We start from the raw sequence: 20,000 nt of genomic DNA on the forward strand, positions 1-20,000 counted from the left end.
ATTCTCAAAATGTCTTATCTAATGTGTTATCTAGGTACGATAACACACTATTAATATATATATATATATTTTTTTTTTTATTGATTTCATTCGACGAGAAACATCGCGAAAAGAATAACATCTTTTTCATTCATTCCATTATTATTATATCGTAATAACAACGAGGAGTTTGTTAGCCTAAACAAAAAAAAAAAGAAAAATACAGAAAGAAAGAAAAAGAAAAAAAAAACAGAAAATAACGGAAGAACAATTCTTCTTCGTTTTCTTTTTCTTTATCCCCTTGCGCCTCCCTATCATCAAACCCCTCAGAATTCTGCCATATCAAAATTTTCAACGATTAAACCTTTCATACCATAAAATATGGCTTTTTATCATTATCGTGAAAAACTTTTGACAGGATTTTTGATATCGTTAAAAGTTTGTAAACGAACTGCGAAATATGGATGAATCATCGTTATTTTATCCGTCAAGATTTTGAAGTATTCTCAAGTATGTCAAAAGCATCAATATTATTTATTATTATATACACATATATATATATATATATATATAAAATTAAAAATAAAAAATAGAAAATAAAAAGAAAGAAAGAAAGAAAATGATTGACTTACCGATCGATCTTGTCCATCGTCGTCGGATGCTGCAAGATGGTTTGCTGTGCGGACATTTCGACGACGCATTGTGTACCGAGTTCTAGCTCTGTAAAAACAGAAAGAAGTAAAAAGATATAATGAAAAAAGAAAAATTGAAAGACAAAATTAAAAATAGAGATCAATCAAATCCCCCTCTCCACTTTTTCTTCTTACGATTACGTTAATTGTAGAAGGAAAAAGAAAGAAAAAGAAAGAAAAAGAAAGAAAAAGAAATAGGAAAAAGATTTGTTTTTTTTTTTTTCTTTTTTTTTTTATTCTTAGAGAAAAAAAAGGGAAAATAAATGGAAAAAGAATTCAATACGATAAATATTTCTTTTCTTTTTTCTTTTTCTTCTTCTTTTCCTTCTTTTTCTTTTTTTAATTATCACAAATCACAAAAGATTAAACGAAAAAATGAGACGATATATATATATATATATACATATGAGATAATATATGAATACGTCAAATAATCTAAGAACGACAAGTTTATATATATAAATCTACTGAAGAGAGTGATATTCAAGAGAAAATGAACATTTTCAGGAACGTTATCGAACGGACGAGTTATAGAGCATGAAAGGATCGGACTTACGTAAATTTCCATTCAGAAGGAAACTTCCCAATTACTACAAATATATATATATATATATATTTTATATCATATGGAAATTATTAAGCGTTGTGCAGTACATTGTGCAGTTCCTAGAGTATGTAAAATATATATGTAAAAGGATATTTCATCTATATATATAATAATTCACATAGTCGTGTTATTATTTGCCAGAGAAATATACATAATATCAAAACTAATTAATTATCGACAGTCATGACAATGTTAGACAAAAGGTACCAAGAAGATTTTAATTAGTTCGTAAATTATATGTTATTATGTATCATCGAATATGCATTCGATATATTTTTATTATCTTTTCTTCTTTTTTCTTTTCTTTTCCTCGTTAATTGATTGACACACAAAGATCGATATATAAATATATATACATATATATTAATACGTTATCGATATCATTTAACGCATTAAAATACATGGCCGAACTATATACTAATAATTTTCAAAAATAATATTAACGAAAATCCCTGTGTTATCCTTCAAAAAAAAAAAAAAAAAAAAAAAAAAAAAAAAAAGAAAAGAAGAAAAAAATGTTGATAAAGTAATTTTGATATTACACATTTGTTCCATTCAATGATAAATTATGATATATTACAACAGCAATAAATCTATCGTTCGTTGTTCTCTTTCCCCTTCCTTTTTGTTTTCTTTTTCTTTTTTTGTTCTTTTTTTCTTTTTCAGATAAAATACTTCATGATAATTATATGAATTTATGCTTTATAAATATTCCACGTATATATACGCGCAAGCGCGCATGTCTGTGTGTGTATATCTCTGTCGAAAAAAATTTATGAAGAATTTTATTAAAGAAACAATATCGAAAAAAAATTATTTCCTTACATTCGTTGACTTTTCAATGACATTAAAAGAATAATTCGACTGAGAGAAAGAAGAGAATCAAATTGTAAAAAAAAATTAAAGATACATAAATACATATATGCATACATATATATATATATGCATACATATATATATATATATATATATATATATATAAAATATTATAATGGTATGTGGAATCAAATTGTAAAAATAAGAGGAATTATCTCTAATGTTAAAGTACGAAGTTCGATCTACGTGTTAACTACAACAATACGTCAGAGAGAATCCTCTGATGCTTTTGTGTGCTTACAAACGCGTACCTTAATCGTATTGGTGAACAGCCACTGGAATAGCAAATATCATTGTCGTATGTAGTATGTAGGACTACTGTTTCTAATCGGATATATTCTATTTGAGGAACAATTAATTTCCATCATGACCATTTGAACACTTAACCACCTCCCACCCCCCTCGCCCGACCCTCGCATATCCCCTCTGATAACTATTAGTTAGTTTATAACTTATTATAATTGTATTGTTTTTCTTCCTTCTATTTTTCTTTTTTCTTTCCCCCCCACCCCGCCCACCTTTCCATATCTTTTTCATCGTTTTCGAAAAAATACATCATATGATACGTAATAGTGAATATTTATTATTATAATATTTGTACGAACTTTAATCATTTATAATTTGATTTATTTTCTTTCCTTTTTTTTTGTCATTAAAAAAATGTTTTTATACATACGTGACATTTATAATATTTACAATTGTATTATATATGCATGTACGTATCTATCGTATCGATGTTACGATCCTTTATAATCTAATTTATTTGTTTTTTTTTTCTTCTTTTCTTTCTTCCTTTTTTATCTTTAAAAAATAAATGATATAAAGTGAAATTTATATTGTATATATTATAATTATCATAACTATCGTATCAATTTGAACGTGTTAATGCTTTATAAACTGATTTTTTTTCTTTTTTTTTTTTCTTTTTTTTTTTTTAATATAAATTGTACGTAATAAAACTTTATCCTAATGTATTATTAACATCCAATGGAACTTTAAACCGGTTTTTAATCTAATTTAAAACTATAATAACCTTTTACTAATCTAATTGGTTTTCTTTTTTTTTTTATTTCTCAAAATATCTATTACATAACTTAAAAGTTGTAATAAGTAATATGTATATATATATATATTTTTGTTTTTTAACAAAAATTGATTTTACGAACATGAATTAACAACAATATAATAATCCCCAATAAAAGAATTACGTAATTTAAAAAGAAAAAAATTATAATATAGACAAAAGAAAAGAAAAAAAAAAAAAGAAAATAGAAAAAATTAATTTCCCGATACGAAACAATAATAATTAATTTTGAAAAGGAACAAATGAAATATACAAAAAAAAAAAAATATAAAATTTTCTATTATAAACAATATTTAAAGGTCAAAGTTACTAAACGATATGAGATGTTAATATTCAAAAAAAGAAAAAAAAAAAAAAAGAAAGAAAGAAAGAAAAAGAATATATTCAGTAATTATGCTCAGTAGAAAAAATCTATTCGATAATATTATATGATAAATTTATGAAATAATAAAATTTTTATTTGTCGATTTAAAATTTTACATTTTCTAGACGATCAATCGTTCTTTCTCCTCTCTCATAAAATGACGATGTAGAAAGGTAGATAAGAAAAAAGAGGAAGCCATACATATGTACAACGTACCCCTGAGTCTCCAAGTGACGTGTGTTACATACTTACGACAATCTTCAGTCATAACGTTTGTACATACATACATATATATATATATATATATATATATATATACAAACACACACAAACTTATATATATATATATATATTTATATATAAAGCTTTGTATTGTCTAACATAATCGTATTCGCGAAGTACATAAAATAAAACAGAATGATGTATAGACTATAATATAATACTATTACTCAAACATATACCTCTATATATACATATATAAGTACGTAGGTGTATGTATGTGTCAATGTAGGTGTGTACATACATATATACATTAACCAATTGAATCAATACATTTAACGTCGATAAGAATAATGTTACTGTTAACGTTATTATCAAATCTTCGAGCAATTTTCTCCCTTTAATTTTCCTATCACGTTACGTTTTTAATTATTTTCATTTTTTTTTTCTTCTTCTTCTTCTTCTTCTTTTTTCGGGATATTTACCAAAAAAGAGAGAAAAAAAAAAGGAGAGAGAAAATAAATTTCGAGAGAAACGTAAGGGGAGGATCAATTTTCGTCGACACCAAGTTCGTTCTTTGCCAAGACTAAACAAATTTCAATCGATCGTTTACATTTCTCGTACCGTATTCGATAACGTAGAAATTCGGCCGAGTAACGTAAACATCCGTAAGTATATACGAAATGTTTAAGTATATAGATTAAATTGATTGGACGAATTTTCGAAAGATATATATATATATATATAAAGTTTCGTTTTGAAAGGAAGAAATAATAACGTCTTGATAATGAATTAAATTGAACGTAATTAATTAAGTCAACGAATGTCGTATCTCTTGAGTTGATGAGACAACTAAGAAATATATCGTGGTATTGGAAATATCGTGGAAAATTAATGGGCACGTTCTAACTAGGTGAAAATTACGTGGACAAACAAGGCCGACATTTATATCGCAATATGCGCATTGGTCACAAACTGGGGTCATATTTTTTTCTCCCCCTCCTATCTACATGGGATCCTTCGATAAAAAAGAGTAAGATGCGTAATGGTACATAATAAATTGATATAAACAGAAAAAAAAAAAAAAAAGAAAAATACAAACATCGTCCACGTTAATGTGAAAATTGTCCTTCCACGTATACGCGATTATTTTGTTTAATTGGAAATAAAAATTTTTTAAATAGAAAAAAAAAAAAATAAAAGAAAAACGAAAAGAGCATCGTATTGTACATACTTCGTCAAAATTAAATGTAATTAATTCGGCCGAATATGAGATCTCGTGTAAAGAAAAAAAAAACAAAAAACAACAAAAAAAAAAACAAAAAAAAAAGCATGGATATATAAAAACATTTACATAAAAATAAAATTGGGGAAAAAAAATAGTTTCTTTTTTTTTTTTAACCAGAATCGTACGAATATTTTTTTTTTCTCTTTTGTTTGTTCTTTTTTTTTTTTTTTTGCTTAAATCTTTTCGTAAAACGCACAATACGGTTTAAAAACTCGTAAAAATAAGCTCAACGAACGAAATATAAAGAGGCGACATTGTACCAGTTGCCGACAATTTCAAAAGAAGAACACCTTTTTTTCCTTTATTCTTCTATTTCTCTTTCTCTCTCTCTCTCTCTCTCTCTCTCTCTCTCTCTCTCTCTCTCTCTCTCTCTCTCTCTCTCTCTCTCTATTTTTCTCTCTCAACAAAGTTTTGAAAAACATCAGCATCGAAATAGCCACGAGATATCATATCTATAATGCACAACACGATTTTATTCAAAGCTACAACGTCACTGAAAAGAGAGATCATGATAGTTAAATATGTTTCATTTACATTTTCTATCTATGTATGTATTTCTCTCTCTCTCTCTCTTTTTCTTTCTCTCTCTTATCTAGCTCGTTAGAAAATATCGAGCCAAAGTGCATAGAATTATAAAACATAACCCCCTGCAACCTGTATAAAAAAAAAAAAAAAAAAAAAAAAAACCTGTCCCCCCAAAAAAAAAAACCAAGAAAGATATGAGTTCTCATTGAAACATCCTTCATATTGAATATTTATATGTAAAATCCATATTTACATACGGATTTATGTAAATAAAAGAACAGGCGCGTATGGAAAATTGTATTCTCATTTCTTTATCTTTTTTCTTTCATTTTCTTCTTCCCTTTTTTTTTCGTTTTTACTTCTCTCTCTCTCTCTCTCTCTCTCTCTCTCTCTCTCCTTTTTTCATTCGTTTATTTATATTTAAAATAACAAAACACGGAGATAGAAATTGATTGATCGATCGATCATTCATCGTTTTCCCAAGTATTATCGTTTACTTAACGTGAAATTGTAAATTGAAATATTATCGAAGCTACGTTCGACAAATTTCCGACATCTTTTATAAACAATTAATTTCAATAATAATCTATGTTTACAACGAATTCATGTTTTATGATCTATTTTCAAATCTACGACATAACAACACTTACATGTATACGTTTACGTCGTATGTATTTACACGATGGTCATCGATATTTCTATGAGATCTTTCGGGAAAATATTTTTGTATGTGTGCACATATAGATATGATATAGTTACATTTGGAGAGATAGAGAGAGAGAGAGAGAGAGAGGAGTGGGAGGGAGTGGGGGGAACGGTGGGGGATAAAAACTGAGAGGCAAAAATCGTCCGAAATTATTTCAAATCAAACTTTACACATACATATGACGTAAAATACATACACATTTCTTCGTATAACGAATCTAAACGAATTGACTTTCAATATATAATATATAATAATGTATATATGTATACATGTAAACGATATTAACATATTATAATAACCAAATGATCGACCTCGAAAATATTAATTGCAACATGAATGAATTAATAAATAATAATAATAATAATAATAATAATAATAATAATATATAAAATAAGAATAAAAATATAGAAGATGAAGATTAGATTTGTTTAAATCTTTTTATAAAATACACCATACGATTTAAAAACGCGTGAAAATAAGCAAAGCAAATGAAATATCAGCGGCGATATAGTAAATTAAATTATACGGAAATTAGATCGTCTAAATTAATTTAATATTCATAATAAATGGAAGAAATAAAATAATAATGATAATAAAGCGATTAGAAAAAATATCTATTATATACACACACACACACATATATATATATATATGTTTACGAGAAATATAAAATTCTATGATCTACGATCGAACAAGGAAAACAAATTTAATTTGATAACTTTGGTAAAAAAACAAAAAATCATGTTTACATGTACATACCGTAGGGCATTTATTTGTTGAATTTGTGAGGAAAAGAAAAGAAAGAAAAAAAGAAAAAAAAGAAAAAGAAAATTAATATAATAGAATTCTTCTTCGATCGTTAAAATAAATGATTACGTATTATATTATAACACGATAGAATTACGAAAAAGAATTGGTTGGTTAATCGTTGCTTTAGCAAGAACGAAACGGTTCGATGATAATTTTGCTTGCTTACTTACTTTCTTTTTTTTTTTTTTTTTTTCTTGTCTTTCTCTTCTCTATTCTTTTGCAATTTTTCGCTTTCCTTTATGAAAACGATATCTATGGGATTTTTGATAGATACGTTTTTATGTTTGTTTATTTGTACGTTTTTCAGAATAATACAGATGCCTATGTAAATTGTATACAATTCTTATTCATAATTTGTCATTAAAATGAAATAAAAAAGAGAGAAATAAAGATAGAAAGAAAAAGAAATTGCATTTATCTCTCGTCGTCACGGTCTGATAACGTAGAGATAAGAGATAGAGCAGAAACAAGTGTAGGACAAACAAATAATACATAGATTTTATGTGTCATAAAAAAATAAAAAAAAATAAAAAAATAAAAAAAAAATAAAAAAGAAATCCTCGAAATTGTGTTTTGAGTTTCAACAAAATTTTTCGACAATTTTGTTTTTCTTTATCTTTTTTTCTTTTTTTTTTTTTTTTTTTTCTTTTTACAAGGTTTTCTTAACACCGTTTTCATTCATGCATTTTACTTACATTCACGCGGTCGCAAAAGCGCACGCTAATTAATACGGAGCAAACGTCACGAAGAAAAAGATCACGGTGTATTATTTTTAAGAAAAAAAAAAAAAAAAAAAAAAAAAAGAAAGAAAAAATAATAATAATAATAAAAAAATATACTTTCTTTTTTGTTCTATTATATTATCTTCTCTCCGACGCATTAATCCTTTTAATTCTTCTCATTTATTAAAGGAAAATCTTTTCGAGGAAAAACATATCATATTAATTTTTCCATTATCTCAAACATACAAATTTCATATCCTTTCGTATATCCATTTGTATACTATCTTTTTTCGACAAAATTTTTTTTGTTTTTTTTTATTTCTTTACGTACTTCTCTTTTCTCTTTCTTCTTTTAATTTAACGCAAAAAATTTAAATACGAGTCTCGTGCCCTTTTCGAGTGTCAATTTTTGTCGCTTTAATATACACGTTCTTTTCCTTTTTCTTCTTTCTTTTTATTTCAAAACAAAAAAAAAAACAAAAAAAACAAAAAAAAATCCGAACGTAAAATCTACGATTCTAATCCGAATAATTAACACACGTCGCAAACGATCTGTTGTCAATTGACATTCAATTAGGACATAGGGTATATTGTATGGGCAACTGTTTCTAAACCGCATGTTACCCTCAATCTATCTCTATTTGCCTCTTCCGATAAGAACGGAGAGGAACTATTTGACACCGTCATGCCTCATGAACTGCATGCCCTTTGTTTCTAACACAAGTTTCTCCTCCCTCTTCTCGTCTCGCCCACATCATCCATCCCTCCTCCCATCCACCCCTCGGATCACCCAAATGTCCCAATGTTCCAACAGAATCGTCGCACAATCGACAAAATCATTCTCTTCTAACCAATACTCCAACGAGATATCCCAACCCTTCTTGCCCTTTTACTCAATCTCATCCTCCCGCCTCCGGCTCCCGCTTCTCCCTCCCTCGACAACACGAGTATAAACAAACAAAATCCATTCTACGGTTCCGTTCAAATTGACATTGTCGACATTGTCACATCGTACGAATCACCGTTCGTCAATTGTCGCCATTCGATATCTCCAATTCGAACAAATATCTAAATTTTCTATCTAAATCCTAGATCCTATAGAGATCCAACTATGGATCCACGTTAGTTTCTATCATTCGATCTATATATTATAATTCCTAACGCACGTTATTTTTTTTTTTTTTTTTTTTACGATAAAGTAATTACGGGTATATTTGTAAAATCGACGAAATCGTTCAGTTCTGATTCTAAAACGTTTGATCGATTCGAAAGAAAGAGGATTCCTCGGGGAGTGGCAGAGGGAGGGGGATAAATGGACATTATTTTGTTTTCTCTTTTAAGAATAAATAGAATTTCCCCAGAGGAATTTTCTAAAACAAACAAACCCTCTGAAAACGTTGTTCTCGTCTTTAATTTCTTAAGACTCGTAAGTCTTCTCAACCGGAATAATTTGAAAGTCGGAGGGGAGAGGGAGGAAAGATAAAAAAAAAAAAAAAAGGAAAAAAAAAGGATGAAGAAAGGAAACTGACGGCACGCGATAAAAGTAGAATGAAATGAAACTGGGGATGAGATGAGGGGGGGGGAGGTGTTAGAGGGGCAGGAGTTAAGAAAGAGAAAGAGAGAAGTGAAAGAAGACTTTTAGGAAGAATCGATACGAAGCTCCTATAAGGACTTTAAAGAGTCTTATCGTATCTCCCATTCGATTTATTTTTCTTATCTCTTACTATGGATAAAAGCACGATAATAAAGTAGCTCGTTGAAAATATATAATAATATTTTTGATTGTATGTGTAAACATATGCACATTATAAAATGTATATACGTGTATATTACCATGGACGACATAAAATTTCATTAATATACTTAGGTTTTTTTCTTATATCATTTTTATTACCATTATTATTATTATTATTATTAATATTATTATTATTATATGTGCATATAAAATTTCATTAATGTAAGTGTTGTTCTTGCGCCATTTTTATTATTACTTAGACATTACAAAAAAAAAAAAATATATATATATATACATATATATGTAAATAAAATCTCATTGATATACACTTTTTACTCTTTCTCATGCATCACTTGTATTACTATTTATATAAATAAATAAATATATATATATATATATGTATATAAAGTTTCGTCCGTATGCTAAATATACGAAAGATGAATATGTATATAAATTTCATTTACAATCTCGCATGATAAATTCCATGTAAATGTTCAAACGTTTCTTTCTTTGTTTGTTTCTCTATCCGTCAGTATGTTTGTTTGATTTGTTTGTTTGTTTATTTGTTTGTTTGTTTGTTTGTTCGTTCGTTCGTTCGTTCGCTCGTTTCCTTGAAAATTTCGTATAATTTTAAACGCCAAGGTACTGTCATTTATTTGATTAGAAAACTTAAGCGAAAAAAATAAAGCGTAAAAGTAGAAAAAGAAAAGAGAAAAAGAAAAAAAAAAGAAAAAAAAAAAAAAAGAAAAACCCACTCATGCATTCGGTCAAAACTTTTCGAGCTGCCCTTTTGTCGTCTATTGTTTCTCATCCGACAAAGTTCGTCCTAATCCTTCTAAGCAGGCAACGAAAAACTTGCTTTTTAAGAGTTAAGTCGCTCACATCGTAAAAAACCTTCTCTCCTACAATCCTTTCTCTCATTCTCCCCTACCACCCCCTCTCCTCCGCTTACTTTGACCAGGTTTTTATTTTTTGTCAATTTTTTCCTACCTCTCTCTCTCTCTCTCTCTCTGTCTCTCTTTGTAGTCGACTTTTCTTCAAGTTTTTCCAAAAAAGGAAAAGAAAAAAAAATCCTTCAGGGACCAAGTCTCAAAGTATTTTCAACGTACATACACATACATACATACACATACAGGACACACACACAATTGAATTCTATACGATTTTATTATGCAAATCCACGAACCCTCGTGTACAAAATAAAAAGGAAGAAAGAAAGAAACAAAGGAAGAAAAAGAAAAACAAGGAAGAAAAAATAATAGCGAATTAAAAAATTGAAGTATTACCATTCCCCTTTCCGTGCATTTTCTTTTCTTTTCTTTTTTTTTTGTCTTCTTTATTTTTTAATAAAAAAAAAAAAAAAAAAAAAAAAGGAAAGAAAGAAAAAAAAGAAAAAAAATTACACTTATTAACTTTCTCAATCTGTTTGTCAACGATAAAACGATTAAAAATTCAATCATTTCTTTTCTTTCTCTCTCTCTCTCTCTCTCTCTCTCTCTCTCTCTCTCTCTCTCTCTCTCTCTCTCTTATATTTTTATTTATATATTTGAGAACAAGATATCAAATCGTATTGGCGATGTTACATTCGAAAAAAAAATCTAATCAAAATACAAAAGACATGTATTTACGATATGAGGGGTAATAAACGTGCAATATCATTTTACCTTGATTACTGAATCGTTAAAACTTAAATAAAAAATTTGATATCTGTCATTATGATTAAAAATATTCGTTCATTCGTTCAATTTCAAGCTCTTGTCTCTCATTGGTCGTACGAACAAATAAAAAAAAAAAAAAAGAAAAAAAAATGTATCGATCGTTTTAACAGCTTGGCTAATACATACATACATACACACACACACACACACACACACACACACACACACACACACATATATATGTATGTATGTATTCATATACGTATGTATACAGTTTTATATTAAAATAGAAGTAATAGAGCGTGACTTTTACGAGCATTGAAATTATTATTTATCGAATAATTCTCATTTGCTGCATTATTCTCGTTCCATATGGTTTTCTAGTAAATATATAAAATATATATATATATATATATATATATATATAATTTTTTTTCCTCCCTTCCCTATCTCTCCTTCTCGCCCCTCTCCCGCCGCCCCTTCCATTCCCATTTATCTATAACATAATAACAAATTATTTCCAAATTCAATTAACTCTCACATACTCATCTCTCACGATTAACAAGTAATATTATATAATGTACGTTTTAAAGAAAAAAAAAAAAAAAATATATATATATATATATATATATACATATATATTTAAAGATACATTTAAAATATGTATTTAAAAAAGAGAAAAAATTTCTTCAATTTTTTTTTCTTTTTTCTTTTTTTTTTCCAATACGTATAATCCCATATAAATTTATGAAATTTCTTTTCTAAAAAGAATTTGAAAGCGTTAGATAAATATATAACGGTTATAATCTTCTTCTTTTTTTTTTTTCTTCCTTCTTCTTCCTCTTCTTCTTCTTATTTTTCTTCCTTTTCTTCTTATTTTGTTGTCGCTTACGTGAAATATCTGTGACTTTGCAAAAATGCGATTTGAACGAAAGGAAAATCCATGACCTATAAGAAAACGCGTTTTCTCTTGGACGATTTAGTTTTCTTTTTCGTCCTTTCGAAATCCTTTTTCAACGATAACATTTCTTTTCGAAAACTAGGGTAGATCGGATCTACAGGGCCGTGTCAACTACAAAACCCATAAGACGCAATCCGACGGGGGTGCCTTGAATTTTTAAAAATCGGTTCCCACTTTAAAAACTGTACTCCATATAAACGATAATTAAAAACAAAACAAAAAAATTGCCTATACTATACTTTTTACAAGAAAAAGCAAAAGAGAAACGCATACGCTTCTTGATTTCGTTTATTTTTTAATTTTTTAAATATGAATTAATTATTTTTTTTTTCTTTTTTTTTTTACCACGTATACAAGATTGTTGTTACTTTTATCGAAATGCATTTTAATGATAACCATCGACCCTTTATTTTCTATGAACTTAAAAAAGAAAAAAAAAAAAGAAAGAAATAGAGAGAGAGAGAGAGGAGAAAAAAGATAAGTAAAAAGTCGTTTCAATTGAAACACATTTGTCGAAGAAATTTTTATCGAGATCTCACAACCGACGTTGTGCTAAAGGGCCTTTGAGAACATTAACACGGACCTGTCGTATGTATTTTCAGAGACGTAAAACGAAACGGAATACGTTTGAAACGTTGACATCTAAGAGATCCGGACGAGGGAAGGATGGAAGGAAGGAAGGAAGGAAGGAAGGAAGGAAGGACGGACGGACGAAAGAAGGAGCAGGAGTGGAGGCGGAGGAGGGTAGAAATAAGGAATAAAAATCATTAAAGAAAAAAAAAAAAAAAAAAAAAAGAAGAAGAAAAAAGAAAAAAGAAAACAGTCGAGTGGACTCTTTCGAGTGTAATAAAATAAAACATAATCGTGACTTTATGAGCGAAATAATTTTTCTCTATAAATCAGAAAGCTTTCTTCGTTCGACTTGAAAACCTTGTAATAAACTCGTGGTTATTACACGTGTTCCAACGTCCAACAGAGAAGGAAAGAGAGAGGGAAAAAAAAAAAAAGGACGGATGAGTCATGATGCAGAAGGCGCGGTTGTAATGTCGCTAAGGTCGTTCCACCTTCGGCAAATTCGCACGAATTAAAAAGCTATGAGTATATTATTATATTAACGAACCAACGCAGCTTCGGGAAAGAAAAAGAAAAAAAAGAAAAAAAAAAAAAAAGAAAAGAAAAATAGACCAAAAGAAATTTTTGTATCCCTTTCTCTTTCTACATTATTTAATATCAATTTCATTGTTTTATTATAACGTTAATTTTACTTCATTAAATTCAACTTCATTTAATATTATATTTCATTGTACAATTAATTTTAAAGTATGTAGTTTTATATATATATATATGTGTGTGTGTGTGTATGTATTACTTTTTCCTCTATAAAAAAAAAAAGAAAGAAAGAAAGAAAGAAAGAAAAAAAATGCATTATAAAATACTTTATAGGTACGAAAGAACGGAGACTATTATTCCTCTCTCTCTCTCTCCCTCTCTCTCTCTCTCTCCCTCTCTCCCTGTCTCTTCTTTTTATTCGTAAAAAAATATCGATCGATCGAACATGATGACGAAGTAAATGAAAGTAAAGGTAATGAAAAAAAAAGAAAAAAAAAAAAAAAAAGGAAAGAAAAAGAATTCGTGACTAAGAAAGGGGATCCTCGGAGGTTGCTTACGATGCATTCGTCGTTATGCAACAAGAATCTAATTATGCCTGGAAACGTAGCTTGCTACTACCTCCTACATAAATACATATACATATACATATACATATACATATACATATACATATACATATACATATACATATATATATATATAAATATTTTATAGATACATGTTTATATTCCATACATACGTAAAAGTAGATATCCTAAGAAGTTAATCCGTTTTCCCTCATCGTATCTCATATCACAATTTTCATAAAATTTCTGCGAGAATTTATTATAAATTATTATATACATATATATATATATATATATATATATATATATATATATGTATATTCATATTTTATCGTATGTATTAAAATATATATATATATATATATATATATATTTTCTTTTTATGTACTTTAAAAAGCTCATTCTTTCTTTCTATCTCTCTCTCTCTCTCTTTTTTCCTTTTGCTGATAAGGCGAGTAAGATATAACTGAAGATATATGATGAATTAAATAAAACATTGCAATCGTTGTTGGTTTGTTATTTTCGCTTGTGAGCCTTTTTTTGGTAACGACCATCCGACATTTTTTAAAAATATAAAACATAATAATAATAATTTTAATAAGAATAAAATAAAACTTCCCATAGAGAATCAAATTTCAAAGCTCATGCAAAAGAATTTAATGCGCTAAAGATGTTAAAGAAAATCCTGATAACACTTATCTGCAATTATTTGTTATAGAAATAGTAGAAAAAAAATTATTCAGTACAGAGAAATTGTTCGTCCATTAATTAATCTCCCCCCCCCATCCTCTCCCCATATAGTATTATAATATTAATAAAAATATCAATTATTATCGATATACTGTTGATCGATAATAATTTTTACGTAATATTCTGACAACTATTTATTACGATTATTTCCAAAAAAAAAAAAAAAAAAAAAAAAAAAAATATAAATTAATTAATATATATCGTACAATAAATAAAAATTATATTAATCAATTAATATTCGAAAATAATATATTTAGTCCGTAATAATTTTATATATTAATATGATAATAAGTGAAAATCAAAAGAAGAAAAAAATAATGATGATGATGATGATAATAATAATAAAAGTTTGTAAATGAATTTTTTGTTTCTACTACATAAAAAATGTAAGTACAATTAGCCTTCACGTATCTCTTTCTCACACACACACACCAATACACAATCTCATTAAAAAAGTTTTATTAACCTTTTCAATCCGTATAAAATTCATCGAGTTCGTTCTTACGGTCTATCAAATAAACGATCTATCGATTGATCTATCGATCCACGTAATTTATTAATTGCAACATCGTAAGAGCCATTCAAAGGGTACTCAAAAGAACGCTAAAGTAAATGTCGATGTTTCGATACACGTGCTCGAAAAAGAAGTACTTAGGTCGATTCGTAAAATCCGATATCTCTCTCTCCCTCCCACTCTCTCTCTTTCTCTCTCTCTCTCTCTCTCTCCTTCTCTCTCTTTCTCACTCTTTCTCGTAATCGTTCGTATAAAGATATCGAAGAGGCGAAGAGGGATAAAAAAAGAAAAAAAAAGACGAAGGAACAAATTTCAACGAACGTTCCCGAGTTTATACTCGAATGGCGCTAATTATAATGAGAGCTTTTCATTAGACGATCGAAATATAAAAAAGATATAAAGTAAAACATAAAAAAAAAGAAAGAGAGAGAGAGAGAGAGAAAGAAAACAGAAGAATAAGAAGAGAAATCATTGATACTCTCGTGTTTTCATCTCTCTCTCTCTCTTTCTCTCTCTCTCTCTCTCTCTCTCATTCCCTCTCGTGATTTAACATGACGTATTAACAAAAAATCGACAGATAGAAAAATGAATGAAAAATAAAATAAAATGAAATAAAAAAAAAAAAAAAAAAAAAAAAAAAATAGGGTCATGTCGTGACGTTTTAAGTGAAAACGTAGGAAAAAAGAATTTAAAAGAGAAAGAAAGAAAAAAAAAAAGAAAAAGAAGAGAAGAAAGAAAAAGAAAAAAATTTCGTGCGACGCTTGTGAAGAAAGAGAAATGAAATAAGAGATAGAGAGAGACACGGAAAAAGAAAGACAGACAGACAGACAGACAGAGAGAGAGAGAGAGAGAGAGAGAGAGAGAGAGAGATTGTTCAAGTCTTGAACGAAAAATTTGTCTTCGGGGAAAACTTTTTTACATTTTATATTTATTCTAAGGGCGAACGAAGAAGAAGAGGTAAGAGAAAAATTTTCCGAGATTTTCTTCAGGAAGGAAAAGTTGACCTCCGGTATAAAAGAAAGCGTGTGACACCTTTTTACAAATTCTACGCTTGTATTCTGAAAATGTAAAGAAGAAAGAGAAACTCGTCGAAATTTTGTTTAAAAAAAAAAAAAAAAAAAAAAAATTTATATACATAAGTAAAAATAAAAAATAAACAATAAAAAAATGTTAGATCTTGAATTATTAATGTCATTAATTATTAGATCAGTTATTAATTAATGTTAGATATTCGAAAAAAAAAAAAAGGAAAGAAAGAAAGAAGAAATATATTACGAAGATAAGGAAATAAAAATTTACGTGATCAAAAATTCGATGAATCATCCAATCAACGTCATTTACGACTTATATCACGTCATCATCTTAAAACAAACTTAGAAGAATATTTCATTAAATAACAAATATCGTTATACGAACGATAATCTATGATGTCACGAAATTTATCGCGGATGAGACTGACTCATGGATAATGATGATAAAAAAATTAAAAACTAAATGTATATATGCATAAACTATATATATATATATATATATATATATATATATATATATATATGTACGCACCTGAAGAACAAAAATCTTGATATATCATTTAATGAAAATATATTTGATATGTTTGAAAAATTTGCAATTACGCGATACAAACAATGAAAAAGATAATAAATATTAATGAACATCATTAATGTTTATCAATTACGTAAAGTTGAAAAATATTTATAAATTTTATTGATTTTTATTATAAAATTGCACAGATATAGATGAACGCATTAATAATAATGTTAATTAATGTTACTAAACTGATGTTTTAATTTACAACTTAAAAAAAAAAAAAGAAAAAAAAAAAAAAGAATAAAAGGAAATGTAATAAAAAAAAAAATTATGATGATAATAAAATATTTGAAATTTTCGACATTACGTTATTTCCGAATAAGTAAACTTTAATCGTTGAAGATCAGAAGATCTACGACGATGGTTTGAAATAAATCAAAGCTTTTATTTGACGATTAAGAGATTCGTTCGCGCCAACGAATAAAACCGTCTTAACCCATTTTGGTTTCAGTCGATTAATCCGAAGCTCGGTCGTACGTAAGATCGATCAAAATACGACCATCGAAGGATATTCTACTATTATTTTCTATCCAATAACGCCCTTTAATTTTTCACGAAATTTATTTATCCTATTTTTGGAAATTTTCTCTCTTCGGATTCCTCTCATTTGTTTCTCAAATTTTTCCATAAAAAGAAAAAAGGCTGGAAATAAAGGGGGAAAAAAAAAAAAAAACCAAACACATACAATAAAATAAATAATAAATTAAATATCTCAAGTCGGCATTTAATCATGTATTTTATATGTAAATATAAACCATAAGTAAATATATATGTATATATATATTTTTTTTATACATAAAATAGTAAAAATACGTATTACATATATATATATATATATATATATATATATATATATATATATATATATATATATATATATATGTAAAGAATGTGAAAGATAATTAAAATATATATATATATATATATACATACACACGTTCTATTTTTACGTATACGTACACATACGTCGTTGGGATAAAAAAAAAAGAAGTAAATAAATAAATAAATAAATAAATAAATAAATGAATGAATAAATAAATAAAAATTTCCAAAAGAAAAAACGAGAACTCTAAGCAAGGTTAATGTACAAAAAAAGAGTCGCATTATTATCGATAGACGAAAGTCATTCGATAGGACAAAGTAGTCGCGAGTATGACTCATACGCGACTAACATAAAACGTCAGCTGACAATGACGACGACGACGACGACGACGACGACGACGACGATGACGACGTCGACGACGTGACATTCACATACATCGTCTTTCTCTTTCTCTCTAATAATAAAATTTAAATAGAATGAACGTAAATGAACGATTTCATCATCGAAATTTCACATTTTTATGATTCTTTTATTTCTTCCTATCTTCGAGATTATCTCGCAAAATCTTATGTTCTATTTAACATTGTTGTTCATAGTAAATGATATACCTTATCGTCGATATCTCAGATTATTGACATTAATCATTGATATTCCATCGGGCCAATAATATAAATCAAAATCTTTGATAATTTATATTTAAACAATAAATAATATTGGTAATAGGTTTCTTTTATTACTTCCTTTCTTTTTTCACCGAACGTGTGTTCAATATATTATATTTCCAAAAAAAAAAAAAAAAATAATAATAATGATAAAGAAATAAATAAATAAACAAAATACCCTATTGTATCTCATATTAAAAAATTATTTGATATGTTACGTATAAATAAATACGTAGTAGTATTTTTCTTTTTATTATTATTATTATTATTATTAAAAATGTTCGGAATCTTATAAACAAATAAATAAAATATATTATTATCTGGATAAAAATTGTGCGATATTATATCTTACAATTTATTTTATTTGTATTAATAAAATTGTATTATTAATATTCTATTATCGAAAAAAGAGATTCATTAGTATTTTTTATAAAAATAAATAAGACACTATAGAAAGAGAGAGAGAGAGAGAGAGAGAGAGAAAGAGAGAAAAAAAATACATAGAAAGAGAAAATATTTTTTATCGCAAACTTTTAATATTACAAATCTAAATAAAAACGGAATATATCTGAATAATAACGAATCGTATATCTTTGTGTTAATTATTGAAATATTGTTTTTTATTTTACACCAAAATAAATAAACCCACAGATATTTTTATTTTGTTTATCTAAACATTTTATATTATTTTATATCTAAATAAATATTAGTATCCTTATATATATATATATATATATATATATATATATATATATATATATATATATATATATATATACAAAATCAAGGTCGAAATAAATCTTGCAAATTTTATTTTCTTCAACTATCAAACGAGAAGAAAATTTTCATTGACATGCTAACGAGAAGATGCATATATATATGTATATATATATATATATATATACATATATACATGAATCGATAAAGACGTAGGATATAATTTTTCTTCTTTTTTTTCATTCGCTTTTATTCTTCGTCAAGTTTATATCTCGATTAGCAAAAGTTAATGCTTTTTTAAACGAAATACTACGTACTTTGTATATACGTATGATTATGTATGTATGCATGTGTTTTTTTTTACGATGCAAATTACTATAAGCTTTACGAACAAAGACTTATACATGTGATAAGATGACATAATATATATACATATATATATATACATATATATATACATATGTATGTAAGTATATGTGTACGTATATACATGAAAGATATCCTTCGTCAATGAAAATGAAAAATCTAAACAATTTACGTCGAGGAATATAATATTTCGTTATTTTACAAGATTTTCTTTTGACATTGCAATCCTATTAATTAATTCATTCGTATTAAATAATTATAAAAATGATAGGTGTTAAGAGAAAATCCAAAAAAAAAAAAAAAAAAAAAAGGAAAAAGAAAAAAAAAGGAGAAAATAAAATTAAAAACTAAACATAAAATAAAATAAAATAAAGAAAAGAAAAAAGGAAAAGAAAAAGGAGAATATACGTATATGCGTATGCTTATGATTTATGCCACTTTCACATGATTCGCATAAAATCTACCATAACGAGTGCTACTTAGAGAGAGAGAGAGAGAGAGAGAGAGAGAGAGAGAGAGATAGAGACAGAAATAAAAAAGTAAATAAAATAAAATAAAAGAGAAAATAAATAAGTAAATAAATAAATAAATAAATAAATGAAACGTTCGAAGATCTGTTACTTTCCTCTGCAATAAAAAGCGATAATAATCGCGACCT

The 20,000-nt window shown here is 27.0% G+C and overlaps 1 protein-coding gene across 7 annotated transcripts in view; it reads right to left on the reverse strand.

Annotated features, from left to right (window-relative positions):
* The window catches only part of LOC124432277 (kinesin-like protein KIF13B), a 118,910-nt gene that overhangs the window by 94,782 nt on the left and 4,128 nt on the right, over window positions 1-20,000 (reverse strand). For all 7 annotated transcript variants that reach the window (XM_046981068.1, XM_046981063.1, XM_046981064.1 and 4 more), the window contains exon 2: window positions 612-699. In XM_046981068.1, coding sequence (XP_046837024.1) covers window positions 612-699 — 88 coding nt within the window. The remainder of the gene's footprint in view (window positions 1-611; window positions 700-20,000) is intronic.

Source organism: Vespa crabro, chromosome 24 (genome assembly GCF_910589235.1).
Source record: "Vespa crabro chromosome 24, iyVesCrab1.2, whole genome shotgun sequence".
Taxonomy (NCBI): domain Eukaryota; kingdom Metazoa; phylum Arthropoda; class Insecta; order Hymenoptera; family Vespidae; genus Vespa; species Vespa crabro.